The sequence below is a fragment of the Scyliorhinus torazame genome, chromosome 22 (genome assembly GCF_047496885.1).
Source record: "Scyliorhinus torazame isolate Kashiwa2021f chromosome 22, sScyTor2.1, whole genome shotgun sequence".
Classification (NCBI taxonomy): domain Eukaryota; kingdom Metazoa; phylum Chordata; class Chondrichthyes; order Carcharhiniformes; family Scyliorhinidae; genus Scyliorhinus; species Scyliorhinus torazame.
Genome location: NC_092728.1, coordinates 112,164,657 through 112,180,984, shown reverse-complemented (window position 1 = coordinate 112,180,984; position 16,328 = coordinate 112,164,657). Strand labels below are relative to the sequence as shown.

General features: G+C 49.7%; 1 protein-coding gene across 1 annotated transcript in view; it reads right to left on the bottom strand.

Moving 5' to 3' along the window:
• LOC140398876 (guanine nucleotide exchange factor VAV2-like) overlaps positions 1-16,328 on the bottom strand; it is a 400,989-nt gene that overhangs the window by 33,539 nt on the left and 351,122 nt on the right. Inside the window, 4 exon segments of the mRNA XM_072487820.1 lie at positions 5,418-5,548; positions 7,262-7,286; positions 12,386-12,405; positions 16,234-16,322. Of these exon segments, the coding sequence (XP_072343921.1) occupies positions 5,418-5,548; positions 7,262-7,286; positions 12,386-12,405; positions 16,234-16,322 (265 nt within the window).

The window sequence follows — 16,328 nt, the reverse complement described above, 5'->3', positions numbered from 1 at the left end:
TTAGACAAAAATTAATCGGGAATGGATAAGTATTGAAAATAATTAAAAAGCGGATTGCCACTTGTGGGGACGTGTTAACTTTACTTGTCAGAGTTCGACAAAGCTGGACAAGAATGGAAAAAGTCTATATTGGAGTCTGATGTCTTTCAAAGGATAAACAAGATCAGAAAAGAAATGAAAGAGGGAAGATGTGCTGTCGAGGGGTGGGATGGAGAGAGGCGAGAGATAAGCAGTGAGTCAGGGGGCAGCTCAGACTGGCATGTCAGAGAAAGAGTTAAAAATTGTTTGAAAGGACTTGCGGTGGTGGCTATGGAGGAGTAAGTCGCACATTTGGTGTCTCCCGCTCGTCGCACTTTTGGACCTTTTCCCCCGTTTTTATTACCGGACTTGATTTGAAAAATCGATGACAGTGGCAATTGTGTACTGGATTCCCACATCAGTGCATGGAGAGGAGGACTAGAAGTGCTCGCAAAGGCAGAAACAGAAGGACAGAGAAGGCTTGGGCTGAAGCTGCAGCGGGAGACAGCATGGCGGAGGACCGGACCTCTGGCTTTGTCGACCCAGCGGTCAACGGAGCAGCTGATGCAAGTTATCCAGGAGGGCTTCGCCAAGCAGAAGCGGGTCTGCTTGGACCCAATTAAAGAGGCAATTTCGCAGCTGGAACTTAGATTGGGTGCCCAAGATCGGGCGATCCAGGAAGTAGAGAAGGCGCTGGCTGACCAGGAGGAACATCAAACAGCGGTGGAGTTGGAGGTGGGGATGCTAAGAGACCAGCAGAAAAGGCTCTTGGAGAAGGTGGAGGACCCAGAGAACAGGTCCCGTCGTCAGAGCTTGAGGATCATTGGGCTCCTGGAGGGATTCGAAGGAGCTGACGCTGGGGCATACATAGCGGCCATGTTCGAGAAGCTGCTGGGGGATGGGGCGTTCCCCCGACCCTGGAGGTGGACAGGGCTCACAGAGCGCTTGCGAGGAAACCGCGAATGTGAGAACACCCCCCCGATGGCAATGGTGGTGAGATTCCACAGATATTTGGATAAGGAGCGCGATTTACAGTGGGCCAAGCAGACACGGAGCTGTAAATGGGACAACAGTATCCTGCGGATCTATCAGAACCTGAGTGCGGAGGTGGCCAGGAGAAGAGCGGGATTCAATCAGATCAGGTCGACCCTTTTCAAGAAAAAGGTGAAGTTCAGGCTGTTGTAACCGGCCCGCCTCTGCGTCACACACGAGGAGCAACATTTCTATTTCGAGTCGCCCGAGGAAGCGCTGGACTTCGCGAAAAGGAAAGGACTGGTGTCGGACTGAGAACTTTGAACGTTGCTGCAACGTTTATGTTTAAAAAAAGTTTCTTGTTTTTCGTTTTGCGGACGTTATTTGTTATACCTGCTGTATGGATCTGGGGCCAGCTGCAGAGCTGAGTGAGGTAAAGTTTGCATTTGCGCTGTTGGGGGGTGGAGGTGTGTTTGTTCAGATGCTGGATCTTTTGCTTGACCTTTTCTTTGTTCAACTTGGGGTTTCTTTCTCTGCCGGGCAATTGCATTGGGATTGTTTTTCATTTGAATATATATGTATGAGCGGGGTGGGAGGGTGGGAAGGGAACAATAGGTGAGAGATTGTCTGGCACCAGGGGCGAGGGCCACTAAGCTAGCTGGGCGGGTTAGTTTACGGAAGCGTAGTGGGGGATGAGCAGGTGTTAGGCTTATGAAAGGGGTTGATTTATTTTGTGCTGTTACTAGGGGGGCAAAGGGGGAAAATGTTCTGCTGATGAGGGAGGGACTTTTGCTGAGGGACAGTGAGGAGGTCGAGGGCAGAGGCTGCCTGGGGGCGGGCCGGTGGAGGTGTACTGCCCCAAGAGAGGGGATGGCTGATCGGTGAAGGGGCGGGGCAACGAGCCCCCCCACTAGACTGATCAGCTGGAATGTAAGAGGGCTCAATGGGCCGGTCAAGAGGGCACGCGTGTTCGCGCATTTGAGAGGACTGAAGGTGGACGTGGTGATGCTGCAGGAGGCGCACCTTAGAGTAACTGACCCGATTAGATTAAGGAAAGGTTGGGTCGGACAGGTCGGCATGGGAGCATATGGAGGCGGCCTCATGCAAGGGCACCAGTTTGGGGGCTTTGATAACGGCGCCTCTGCTGTTTCCGTCGGCACGGTACTCCACCAGCCCCGTGGTGGTGGCAGCCCTGAGAGTCTGGGGGCAATGGAGGAGACATGTGGGAGCAGAGGGAGCATCGGTCTGGTCTCCAATCTGTAATAATCACCGGTTTGCCCGGGAAGGATGGACGGGGGGGTTCGGAGATGACAGAGAGCAGGGATTGAGGGGATGGGGGAATATGTTTATAGAACGGAGCTTTCCAAGCTTGAGGGAGCTGGAGGAGAAATTTGGATTGGCGAGGGGAAATGAATTCAGGTACCTGCAGGCGCGGGACTTCCTACGTAGGCAGGTCTCAACCTTCCCGCTCCTACCACCAAGGGAGATTCAGGACAGGGTAGTTTCCAGAGTGTGGGTGGGAGAAGGGAAGGTCTCTGACATCTATAAGGAGCTCATGGGGGTCAGAGGACACGCAGACTGAGGAGCTGAAGCGCAAGTGGGAGGAGGAGTTAGGAGGAGAGATAGAGAATGGTCTCTGGGGTGAGTAGAGTTAGCGCATCTACAACATGCGCCAGGCTCAGCCTGATACAGTTTAAGGTTGGCCTCACATGACAGTGGCCTGGATGAGCAGATTCTTTGGGATAGAAGACAGGTGTGCAAGGTGCGGGGGGGGGGGGGGGGGGGGGGGGCGGCAGCGAACCATGTCCACATGTTCTGGACATGTCCGAAGCTTAGGGGATTTTGGCAGGGGTTTGCAGATGTCATGTCCACGGTGTTAAAAACAAGGATGGCACCGAGTCCGGAGGTGGCGATTTCCGGGGTGTCGGAAGATCCGGGAATCCAGGAGGAGAAAGAGGCAGACGTTCTGGCCTTTGCTTCCCTGGTAGCCCAGAGACGGATACTATTAGTTTGGAGGGACTCAAAGACCCGAAGTCGGAGACCTGGCTATCGGACATGGCTAGCTTTCTGTTTGGAGAAAATCAAATTCGCCTTGAGAGGGTCACTGTTAGGGTTCGCCCGGAGGTGGCAACCGTTCGTCAACTTCTTTGCAGAAAATTAATCGTCAGCAGAAGGGGGGGGGGGGTGTTATTTTAGCTTAGAGTAGGGGGTTAATAAAGGTGGGGCCTGTCAGGGAGGGAGACAGCTTTTGCACTATGTTTATAGACTCATGTACATTGTTTATTTTGTCGCTGTTGTAAAACCAAAAATACCTCAATAAAGTGTTTATTAAAAAAAAAAGTTTGAAAGAAATGGGGGAAATTGTCTGTCTGGCCAGAGAGAGGAACAATCACAAAATGATCCTTGCTTGGACATGAAGGGAATATTCGGAGAAGTGGTATTCCTGCATTGTGTCCAGTTATTCTCCTCGAGTAAGGTGAAAAGCAGGAAGAGACGGCATTGAGGGGAGAAATTGCAGAGCTTGGCACCAAAGCAGCTAATGGCACAGCCATCAATGGCGAAATGGGCATTAAAGTCAGGGCATTAGACTAGAACCAGAGACGCAAAAAGATCTCAGTTTTGTGTGTAGCTGGAGGAGATTCCAGAGATCGAGTGGGGTGGGTTCAAGAAGTTTGAAAAGAAGGAATTGTGAAGCACCTTGAAATGAAATGAAAATCGCTCATTGTCACAAGTAGGCTTCAATGAAGTTACTGTGAAAAGCCCCTAGTCGCCACATTCCGGCGCCTGTTCGAGGAGGCTGTACGGGAATTGAACCGTGCTGCTGGCGTGCCTTAGTCTGCTTTCAAAGCCAGCGATTTAGCCCTGTGCTAAACCAGTCCCTTGGGACATGTTACTGTGTTTTTTTTAAAATAAATTTAAAGTACCCAATTATTTTTTTTCCAATTAAGGGGCAATTTAACGTGGCCACCTAACCTGCACATCTTTTGGGTTGTGGGGGTGAGACCCACGCAGACACGGGGAGAATGTGCAAACTCCGCACGGTCAGTGACCCAGGGCCGGGATTCAAACCCAGGTCTCAGCGCCGCAGTCCCAGTGCTAACCACTGTGCCACATGCCGCCCGTTGGACATAATTACTGTGTTAAAGCAACTTCTTTAAAATGTTTTCATGTGATGTGGGGGTGGCTGGCTGGGCCAGCATTTGTTGTCCATCCCGAATTGCCCTTACCTGAGAAAGGACATATTGGCACTGGAGGGAGTGCAGAGGAGATTCACTAGGCTGATCCCAGAGTTGAGGGGATTAGATTATGACGAGAGGTTGGGTAGACTGGGACTGTACTCATTGGAGTTTAGAAGGATGCGCACGCGCGGGGGGGGGGGGGGGGGGGGGGTAAGTGTCTTATTGAAACATATAAAATTATGAAGGGAATAGATAGGATAGATGTAGGCAGGTTGTTTCCACTGGTCGGGGAAAGCAGAACTAGGGGGCATAGCCTCAAAATAAGGGGAAGTAGATTTAGGACGGAGTGTAGGAGGAACTTCTTCACCCAAAGGGTTGTGAATCTCTGGAATTCCTTGCCCAGTGAAGCAGTTGAGGCTCCTTCTTTAAACGTCTTTAAGAAAAAGATAGATACCTTTCTAAAGAATAAAGGGATTCGGGGATATGGTGTACGGGCCGGAGAGTGGAGCTGAGTCCACAAAGATCAGCCATGATCTCATTAAATGGCGGAGCAGGCTCGAGGGGCCAGATGGCCTACTCCTGCTCCTTGTTCTTATGGATTGCCTGACTTGCTGGACCATTGAACAGTCACCACATCGCTGTGGGTCTGGAGTCACGTGTAGGCCAGACCGGGTAAGGACGGCAGATTTCCTTCCCTAAAGGACATTAGTGAACCAGATGGTTTTACAACAACTGATGGTCACTATTCCTGACCGTGACTAAGTTTAAATTCCAGATTTAATTTAAATTCCATCAGATGTGGTGGGATTTGAATCCCAAGCCCAACATTAATCTGGGCCTCTCGGTTACTCGCCTGTATAGTCCAACCCTATATAAATACAAGGAGATGCTGCAATTGGCTGTCTATTTTTGAGAGTGGTAGTTACACCAGTTACTCTGCAGCCTTTCAGGAAATTCACAGCCCTGAAATATCAATCACCAGCCTGACCAATCACTGCCCTGATCTCGCTCAGGATCTGATGGTGCATCCTGTGGCCCTGGAGCTGACCGTCCTGTGGCCTGTGAACCGATCGAATGATTTTCTTTTATCCATCAGAAGATGGCTTATTCTGCGATCGACTCCGAGCTGGGTGAAAAGGGAGCGTGCAGCAGCTGTACAGCTGGGATAACCGAGTCACGGGTGACCCTGCAATAGATTCACTCAGTTCTGACCCTGCTTGATCGAAAACCCCCATTAGTGACTCTGACCTGCCACCATGAAGAATCTGGGTCTCCCTTGAGCAATTCAATCAGTTCTCCACTCTGGAAGCTGAGGCTCATCTTTCCCACAGGCGGAGGGGGGCTTCCCTGGTAGGTACGAACTGCTAACATTCTGGGACCTAGAAAACATGGCAAAAGACAAATTTCCATCATATTCCTCAATCAGCGGAGAAAAGAGAGGTCAGGAGCAAACAGCAACCTCCATCCTCCACACCAACAACAAACAGCAACAACTTCAAACGTAGCACAAACAGGTTCTGTAGCGACAACATGTGGTCGTGTTGGGGGGGGGGGGGGGGCAGTGAGGGGGGTAATTAACATCATCTTCATAAATCCAGTTTGATGTCATTCAAGTTGTCAGTCATTGCTCAGTGACACCATTCACATCTCCAGAACTAAAGGTTGTAGGTTCAAACCAAACATCATAACCTTCAACCCATAATCCAGGCCAAGTCAGTACTGAGGGAGTGCTGCACTGTCAGAGGGTCTGTACTGAGGGAGTGCCGCACTGTCAGAGGGTCAGTACTGAGGGAGTGCCGCACTGTCAGAGGGTCAGTGCTGAGGGAGTGCCGCACTGTCAGAGGGTCAGTACTGAGGGAGTGCTGCACTGTCAGAGGGTCAGTACTGAGGGAGTGCCGCACTGTCAGAGGGTCAGTACTGAGGGAGTGCCGCACTGTCAGAGGGTCAGTACTGAGGGAGTGCCGCACTGTCAGAGGGTCAGTACTGAGGGAGTGCTGCACTGTCAGAGGGTCAGTACTGAGGGAGTGCCGCACTGTCGGAGAGTCAGTACTGAGGGAGTGCTGCACTGTCAGAGGGTCAGTACTGAGGGAGTGCCGCACTGTCAGAGGGTCAGTACTGAGGGAGTGCTGCCCCGTCAGAGGGTCAGTACTGAGGGAGTGCCGCACTGTCAGAGGGTCAGTACTGAGGGAGTGCCGCACTGTCAGAGGGTCAGTACTGAGGGAGCGCTGCACTGTCAGAGGGTCAGTACTGAGGGAGTGCTGCACTGTCAGAGGGTCAGTACTGAGGGAGTGCCGCACTGTCAGAGGGTCAGTACTGAGGGAGTACTGAGGGAGTGCTGCACTGTCAGAGGGTCAGTACTGAGGGAGTGCCGCACTGTCAGAGAGTCAGTGCTGAGGGAGTGCCGCACTGTCAGAGGGTCAGTACTGAGGGAGCGCTGCACTGTCAGAGGGTCAGTACTGAGGGAGTGCCGCACTGTCAGAGGGTCAGTACTGAGGGAGTGCCGCACTGTCAGAGGGTCAGTACTGAGGGAGTGCCGCACTGTCAGAGGGTCAGTACTGAGGGAGTGCCGCACTGTCAGAGGGTCAGTACTGAAGGAGTGCTGCACTGTCAGAGGGTCAGTACTGAGGGAGCGCCGCACTGTCAGAGGGTCAGTACTGAGGGAGTGCCGCACTGTCAGAGGGTCAGTACTGAGGGAGTGCCGCACTGTCAGAGGGTCAGTACTGAGGGAGTGCCGCACTGTCAGAGGGTCAGTACTGAGGGAGTGCCGCGCTGTCAGAGGGTCAGTACTGAGGGAGTGCTGTACTGGTGCAGGGACTGTATGAAGTGTGGGCTACAGTATTGCAAATGATGAGAGGTTAAGCGAGGATCCTCTCTTCCCTCAGGTGCGAATCTAAAACCCCATGTCTAATATTTGAAGAAGTGTAGGGACGTCCCGCTGGGGACTTGGACAATTATCTGGCAATTATTCTATTACATGGACAAAAACTTTGGGCGTTATTGGCTGTGAACTGCACTGGAATGTTCTGAGGCTGACAAAATGCTGTGTAATTGGATTGTATGGAATTTCCCCTCAGGCAGGGGTGTGCATGTACCTGCTGTCACTGGCTGTTCCCCATCCTGTAAAGAAAAACAGAAGTGTTATTTGTTTTGTATGAAATTAGATTGACATTTCCTTTTGCTATGTCTTTGGTTTCTAACAGGTTGTTGTACAATGTGTTACGAGGGTGAATCTCCAACAGATGCAGCACAGCATCAGATCACCGAGAGTGGACACTGGCATTTGGCACAATTGGTGGTCAGAAAACATGCAGTTTGACCCCTGCCCTGCAAACTGGGAAGTCCAGATTGAGCTGAGGCACATCCAGATAAACAAATTGTAAAAATGCAAAAATGAATGGCTTTTCACTTAAATGCACAAAATAAATGAATTAACGGCGCAAATTGAGGTTAATGGGCATCATCCTGTCACAAAAACAGATACGCAGTTACAAGATCATCAAAACTGGGAACAGAATATTCAGGGGTATGTGAGTTTTCGTCAGGACAGGCAGGAAGTAAAGGGTGGTGGGGTAGCTTTGTTAGTCTGAGATGGGATAAATACAATAGTAAGAAATTATGTTGGATCAGAAGATGTAGAATCCATCTGGGTGCAGGTAAGAAATAACAAGGGAAAGGAGTCACTAGTGGGAGTGGTCTTCAGGCCCCCAAACAGTAGCTGTACTGTAGGATGGAGAATTAATCAGGAGATAATAAAGATGTGTAAAAAAGGCAGTACTTTAATCATGGGTGACTAATCATCATATGGGTTGGGAAAATCAAATTGGCAGAGGTAGCCAGGAAGTAGAATTCATCGAGCATATTCGCGACAGTTTCCTGAACAATGGGTTGTGGATCCAATTAGGGATCAGGCTAATTTGCATCTGGTAATGTGTAATGAGGCAAGTTTAGTGAATAATCTCAGAGTAAAATCTTCTATGTGTGTATCTATGTATCCCCTGGGAAACAGTGACCACAACGTGGCAGGATTCAGCATTCAGTTTGAGAGTGAGAAACTTGGGTCAGAAACAACCATGTTACACTTAAATAAGAGTCATTATAAAGAAATAAGGGCAGAGTTGGCTGGAGCGGACTAGGAAAGGAGTTTAGCAGAAAAGACGGTTGATCAGCAATAGCAGAAGTTTATGAAAATACTTCCATGACTCAGAACAAAGATATGTCCCAGTGAATAAGGAAGATTCTAGAAAGGGGGTAAGTCAACCATGGTTAACCAACCAAGTTAAGGATGGTATTAAACTGAAAGAAAAAGCATACAATGTGGCAATTATCAGTGGTAAGCCAGAGGATTGGGAAAGTTTTAAAAACCAACAAAAGGTGACCAAAAAATGAGAGAGAAGATAAACTATGAGAGTAAACTGGCAAACAATGTAATAACGATAAATAAATAAATAAAAAAGAAAGAGAAGCCAAAGTGAACATAGATCCTTAGAGAATTAAACTGGGGAAATAATAATGGAGACACAGGAAATGGCAGAGAAGTTCAATAAATACTTTGCATCAATTTCATGTTGGATGGCACTAATAGCATTCCAAAAATATTAAATAATTAAAGGGCTGAAGGGGGGAAATAAATACAATAACTATCACGAGGGAACAAGTACACGGGAAACTAATGGGGCGAAAGGTCGATAAGTCTCCTGGACCGGATGGGTTGCATCCAGGATTTTAAAGGAAGTAGTTACAGAGGTAGTGGATGCACTGGTTGTAATCTTTCAAGAATCCTCAAATTATGGAAAAAAGTGCTGTGAGCTGCTGTATTTCTGAAACTACAGGAACCTGAATGAATCTACAGTGAAAAACCATTATTGTTTTTTAAAATAAATTTAAAGTACCCAATTATTTTTTTCCAATTAAGGGGCGATTTAGCGTGGCCAATCCACCTACCCTGCACATCTTTGGTTTGGACAGTGACCCGTGGCCAGGATCGAATCTGGGTGCGCAGCGCCGTAGGCAGCAGTGCTAACCACTGCACCACCCAGTACAGTGAAAACCATTACAGTCTAGAAACAGAAATATTGAACTGAAAGACTGGTTTGAAGGACAGTGTGGTAAGAACAACCATCTGAAACAAAGTCTTCTTTTTCCTTTTACTTATTATTTATCCCTCTCGTCCCCTCTGTGTTTGTTTGTCTTGTGTGTGTGTGTGTGTGTTTATAGAGGGTGGGCAACGAGTTAAAGTGGGGGTTAGAAGGCCGGCATGGTGATGGAGTGGTTAGCACTGCTGCCTCACGGTGCCGAGGACCCGGGTTCGATCCCGGCCCCGGGTCACTGTCCGTGTGGAGTTTGCACATTCTTCCTGTGTCTGTGTCGGTATCACCCCTACAACCCAAAGATTTGCAGTGTAGGTAAATTGGCCATGCTAAATTGTCCTTTAATTGGAAATAAATAATTGGGTACTATAAATTTATATTAAAAAGTGGGAGGGTTAGAAATTAGATATAGTTAGCCAGGTGTATTTGCTGCTTATTCCATTATAGTTCTTGTTATAAATAAACAGTAATTGTGTATAAATTTACAAACTTGGTGACTGTAATTATTGGGCGGCGAAAGGCCAAAGACTTCAGGTACTTTTCTCAGAATTATTGGTTAATTCACTTGTGTTGTGATTCTGGGTTAAGGGGGGCTGGAACTGACCGTGCACTCGCCCAGGGTGTCATTACAGCATGGATAGAGGATTGGGATAAGAGTGCAATTTTCAGGATGGCAATCTTAACTAGTGGAGGGCCACAGGGATCAGTGTCGGGGCCACAAATGTTCACAATATATATGAATAACTTGGACGAGGGAAGTGAATGCCAAGTTCAAGGATGAAACAAAAATAGGTGGGAAGGCAAGTATGGAGGATGACAGAGTCTACAGAGGGATAGAGACAGGGTAGGTGAGTGGGCGAAAACTTGGCAGATGGACTATAATGAAGGAAAATGTGAAGTTATTTACTTTGGTAGGAAGATTAAAGGAGCTGAATATTATTTAAATGCAGAAAGACTGCAGCACAGAGGGGTGCATAAATCACAAAAAGCAAGCATGCAAGTTAAGCAGGCGATTGGGAAGACAAATGGAATGTTGGCCTTTATTTCAAAAGCAATGGAGTATAAAAATAGGAACGTTTTGTTCAATGTGTACAAGGCACCAGGTAGACCACACCTGGAATAATGTGAACATTTTAGTCCCATTCGCCAATCAAAGATAGACTGGCATTGGGGGCAGTCCCAAGCAGGTTCACTCGGTTGATCGTGGGTATGAAGAGATTTTCTTATGAGCAGAGGTTGAGCCAGTGAGAGTCAGTGTGTGTGGGACCCGTACCCCAGTGAGAGTCAGTGCGTGTGGGACCCGTACCCCAGTGAGAGTCAGTGTGTGTGAGACCCGTACCCCAATGAGAGGCAGTGTGTGTGGGACCCGTACCCCAGTGAGAGTCAGTGTGTGTGGTACCCGTACCCCAGTGAGAGTCAGTGTGTGTGAGACCCGTACCCCAATGAGAGGCAGTGTGTGTGGGACCCGTACCCCAGTGAGAGTCAGTGCGTGTGGGACCCGTACCCCAGTGAGAGTCAGTGTGTGTGAGACCCGTACCCCAATGAGAGGCAGTGTGTGTGGGACCCGTACCCCAGTGAGAGTCAGTGTGTGTGGTACCCGTACCCCAGTGAGAGTCAGTGTGTGTGGGACCCGTACCCCAGTGAGAGTCAGTGTGTGTGGGACCCGTACCCCAGTGAGAGTCAGTGAGTGTGGGACCCGTACCCCAGTGAGAGTCTGTGCGTGTGGGACCCGTACCCCAGTGAGAGTCAGTGAGTGTGGAACCCGTACCCCAGTGAGAGTCAGTGTGTGTGAGACCCGTACCCCAGTGAGAGTCAGTGTGTGTGGGACCCGTACCCCAGTGAGAGTCAGTGTGTGTGGGACCCGTACCCCAGTGAGAGTCAGTGTGTGTGGGACCCGTACCCCAGTGAGAGTCAGTGTGTGTGGGACCCGTACCCCAGTGAGAGTCAGTGTGTGTGGGACCCGTACCCCAGTGAGAGTCAGTGTGTGTGGGACCCGTACCCCAGTGAGAGTCAGTGTGTTTGGGACCCGTACCCCAGTGAGAGTCAGTGTGTGTGGGACCCGTACCCCAGTGAGAGTCAGTGTGTGTGGGACCCGTACCCCAGTGAGAGTCAGTGTGTGAGGGACCCGTACCCCAGTGAGAGTCAGTGTGTGTGGGACCCACACCCCAGTGAGAGTCAGTGTGTGTGGGACCCGTATCCCAGTGAGAGTCCGTGTGTGTGGGACCCGTATCCCAGTGAGAGTCAGTGTGTGTGGAACCCGTACCCCAGTGAGAGTCAGTGTGTGTGGGACCCGTACCCCAGTGAGAGTCAGTGTGTGTGGGACCCGTACCCCAGTGAGAGTCAGTGTGTGTGGGACCCGTACCCCAGTGAGAGTCAGTGTGTGTGGGACCCGTACCCCAGTGAGAGTCAGTGTGTGAGGGACCCGTACCCCAGTGAGAGTCAGTGTGTGTGGGACCCACACCCCAGTGAGAGTCAGTGTGTGTGGGACCCGTACCCCAGTGAGAGTCCGTGTGTGTGGGACCGTATCCCAGTGAGAGTCAGTGTGTGTGGAACCCGTACCCCAGTGAGAGTCAGTGTGTGTGGGACCCGTACCCCAGTGAGAGTCAGTGTGTGTGGGACCCGTACCCCAGTGAGAGTCGGTGTGTGTGGGACCCACACCCCAGTGAGAGTCAATGTGTGTGGGACCCGTACCCCAGTGAGAGTCAGTGTGTGTGGAACCCGTACCCCAGTGAGAGTCAGTGTGTGTGGGACCCATACCCCAGTGAGAGTCAGTGTGTGTGGAACCCGTACCCCAGTGAGAGTCAGTGTGTGTGGGACCCATACCCCAGTGAGAGTCAGTGTGTGTGGGACCCGTACCCCAGTGAGAGTCAGTGTGTGTGGGACCCACACCCCAGTGAGAGTCAGTGTGTGTGGAACCCATACCCCAGTGAGAGTCAGTGTGTGTGGGACCCATACCCCAGTGAGAGTCAGTGTGTGTGGGACCCGTACCCCAGTGAGAGTCGGTGTGTGTGGGACCCACACCCCAGTGAGAGTCAATGTGTGTGGAACACGTACCCCAGTGAGAGTCAGTGTGTGTGGGACCCACACCCCAGTGAGAGTTGGTCTCTCTTTATTTTACTTCGAACTTACCAGATCATCAGCTGGTGGATCTGCAAGGAAAGGTAGAAGTTGTTAGGTTCAAAATAAAGCGAAACCATCGCATCAGCGATCCATCTCTTTGCTTCGTGGAAACTGAAGGGCGGCCCCAGTAAAGGCGGCAGATTTCCTACAACAATCAATTATAGTTGCCATGGTTACCCTTCCTGAGACTAGCTTTAAGTGCAGATTTATTGAATTAAATTTTACCTGCTGTCGTGGGCTTCGAGGTTCTGTCCCTCCTACATTTATCTGTGTTTTGGCCCACTGCTATGATGCCACCATTTCTGGCAGTACAGCAACAACTGCATTCATACAGCACCCTCAAAGTGTATAAAGTTGTGTTGCACTTCACAGGAATATAAATCAGATTTGACACTGAGCCACACAAAGAGATTTTACTTCAAATTATTACCTGAGTTGGTCTAGCCGTACAAATACCGTGGCTACCAAAGCAGCCCTGAGGCTGTGGAAATCCTACGGTGAGGCAGGCAATGGCCAACAAGAGAGTATCTAACTATCGCCTCTTGACATTCGACGGCATTACCATCGCTGAATCCTCAACTATCAACATCTTGGGGGTTACCATTGATCAGAAACTGAACTGGACCCAGCCATATAAATGCTGTGGCTGCCAGGGCAGGTCAGAAGCTGGGAATCCTTTGCAAATAACTCACCTCCTGACTCCCCAAAGCCTGTCCACCATCTACAAGGCACAAGTCAGGGGTGTAATGGAATACTCTCCACTTGGCTGGGTGAGTGCAGCTCCAACAGCACTCAAGAAACTCGACACCATCCAGGACAAAGCAGCCGCTTGATTGCTCCCCTTCAACAACATTCAAACCCCCCACCACTGATGAACAGTGGCAGCCGTGTGCACCATCTACAAGATGCACTGCAGGAACTCACCAAGGCTCCTTCGGCAGCACCTTCCAAACCCACGATCACTACCATCTAGAAGGACAAGAGCAGCACATACCTGGGGACCCCACCACCTGGAGGCTCCCTCCAAGTCAATAAATGTTAATTTTTGCCAGCAACTCCTGCAATCCCCATAAACAAATGAATTAAATTATGGCAGATTACAAAATGTTTGGTCAAGGAGGGAGATTTTAATGAGTTTCTTAAAGGATAATAGTGGGGTGCAGAGGTTTAGGGAGGAAATTCCTGATCTTAGGACAGAGGCAGCTAAAGGCATGGCCACTATGAGTGTGTTGAAGGGTGTGGAGATAAACAAGTAGCTCAAATCCTGAAATGCAGCATTGTGAAATTCAATTGTGTTTTATATTCGAGCAAGGGATATTTTTGATTTATTCATGAGATACGGCATCAGTAGCTGGGCAACATTTATTACCCACCCTTAATTGTCCTCGAGAACGTGGTGATGAGCCAGTTCCCAACAATGCAGTATCAGCACGGCTCTACTGTGACCCCTCACTGTTACAGCGACTAACAAAACTCGGTATCTGCATGAAACAGAATATCACAGCTAGCAAAGTCATTGTGCTGACAGGAGAGTGCACATCGGAGGATCAGCAGAGTTAAGGTTCAGACCTCCCGATCACTGGGAACAGCCGATGGAGCAGAGAGCTTGTGAGCAAATACTGTGCAGCAGGAGCTAATTCATTAACAGCAGCCATTCATACGAGGACTGTTCCCACAGTTACTCTCACAAATGCATCAGCAGCAGCTCTTCAGATATCAAAACACATCAAAGCAACCAAGTGAGATAATCTTCAGCATCCTAAATAAAGCTCTTAACCATGTTGTGAAGATGGGAATGTTTGATGGGAAGTGTGGGGAGCAAGTTTTACTCTGTACCTATCCCAGTGATACCTACCCAGATAGTTTTTAAAAATGCATTTCTGGGACGTGGTTAGGCCAGCATTTGTTGTCCATCCCTAGTTGCTCTTCAGAAGGTGGGGCTGAGCTGCCTTCTTGAACCGCTGCAGTCCCTGAGGTGTATGTACACCCACTGTGCTGTTAGGGAGGGAGTTTCAGGATGTTTCCCCAGCGACAGTGAAGGAACGGTGATATATTTCCGAGTCAGGGTGGTGAGTGACTTGGGAGGGAACCTCTAAGGTGGTGGGGTTCCCAGGTATCTGCTGCTCTTGTCCTTCTAGATGGTAGAGGTCGTGGGTTTGGAAGGTGCTGTCTAAGGAACCTTGGTGAGTTGCTGCAGTGCATCTTGTAGACGGTACACACGGCTGCCACTGTTTGCCAGTGGGGGAGGGAGTGAATGTTTGTGGATGGGGCATCAGTCAAGCGGGGCTGCTTTGTCCTGGATGGAGTTGAGCTTCTGGAGTGTTGTTGGAGCTGCACTCACCCAGGCAAGTGGAGAGTATTCCATCACACTCCTGACTTGTGCCTTGTAGATGATGGACAGGCTTTGGGGAGTCAGGAGGTAAGTTACTCGCTGTAGGATTCATAGACTCTGACCTGCCCTGGTAGCCACAGTATTAATGTGGCTGGGTCCAGTTCAGTTTCTGATCAATGGAAACCCCCAGGAAGCTGACTGTGGGGGATTCAGCGATGGTAACGCCATTGAATGCCAAGGGGCGATGGTTAGATCCTCTCTTGTAGGAGATGGTCATTGCCGGGCACTTGTGTGGCGCGAATGTAATTTCCACTTGTCGCCCCGAGCCTGGATATTGTCCCGGTCTTGCTGCATTTGGACAGGGACCGCTTCATTATCTGAGGAGTCGCGAATGGTGCTGAACATTGTGCAGTCATCCGCAAACATCCCCACTTCTGACCTTATGTTGGAAGGGAGGTCATTGATGAAGCAGCTGAAGATGATTGGGGCCGAGGACACTCCCCTGAGGAACTCCTGCAATGGTGTCCTTGAGTCGAGATGATTGACCTCCAGCCACCAGAGAGAGGTTGTGTCAGGTATGACTCCAACCAGCGGAGAGTTTTCCCCGATTCCCATTGGCTCCAGTTTAGCTCGGGCTCCTTGATGCCAAACTCGATCAAATTCTGCCTTGAAGTCAAGGGCAGTCACTCTCAACTCACCTTTGACATTCAGCTCTTTTGTCCATGTTCGAACCAAGGTTGTAATGAGGTCAGGAGCTGAGTGACCCTGGTGGAACCCAAACTGAGTGTGCGTGAGCAGGTTATTGCTGAGTAAGTGTCGCTTGATAACACTGTTGCTGACCTCATCCATCACTTTGCTGATGATGGAGAGGAGAGCGATAGGGCGGTAATTGGCTGGGCTGGATTTGTCCCGCTTTGTGTACAGGACACACCTGGGCAATTTTCCACATTGCCGGGTAGATGCCAGGGTTGTAGCTGTACTGGACCAGCTTGGCGAGGGGCGCGGCCAGTTCTGGAGCACAAGTACTATTGCTGGGATATTGTCAGGTCCCAGAGCCTTTGCAGCATCCAGGGCCTTCAGCCGTTTCTTGATATCACCTGGAGTGATTTGTATTTGCTGAAGACTGACATCGGTGATGCTGGGGCCACTGGAAGAGTGAGTGTTAGATGGGACAGTGTAGAGGGAGCTTTACTCTGTATCTAACCCCGTGCTGTACCTGTCCTGGGAGTGTTTGATGGGGATAGTGTAGAGGGAGCTTTACTCTGTATCTAACCCCGTGCTGTACCTGTCCTGGGAGTGTTTGAAACTCAAGTGTTTCATCTCAAAGAAGACATAAATTCCTCTTGATGTTTGCAGGAGTCTTCATATTTCATTCAATTCCGAGTAAGTGAAATATTGTCCCATGATTATTTTAAACTCTGGATGAAGAAATTGTGATCAGCACTGAGGATATTTTGGGTGAAGTTATTCACATTTCATGCCAGCTAAACAGTTGGAGATAAGGTGCAGGCTGCGGATTACATACCGAGCTTGCATTGTGCTGCCATCTCCAGACATTCTTTGTGAGCTCCAGCACCACAGTTAGAGCAAGCGTAGCCCTGGTAAAAGATCCCTCTGTGG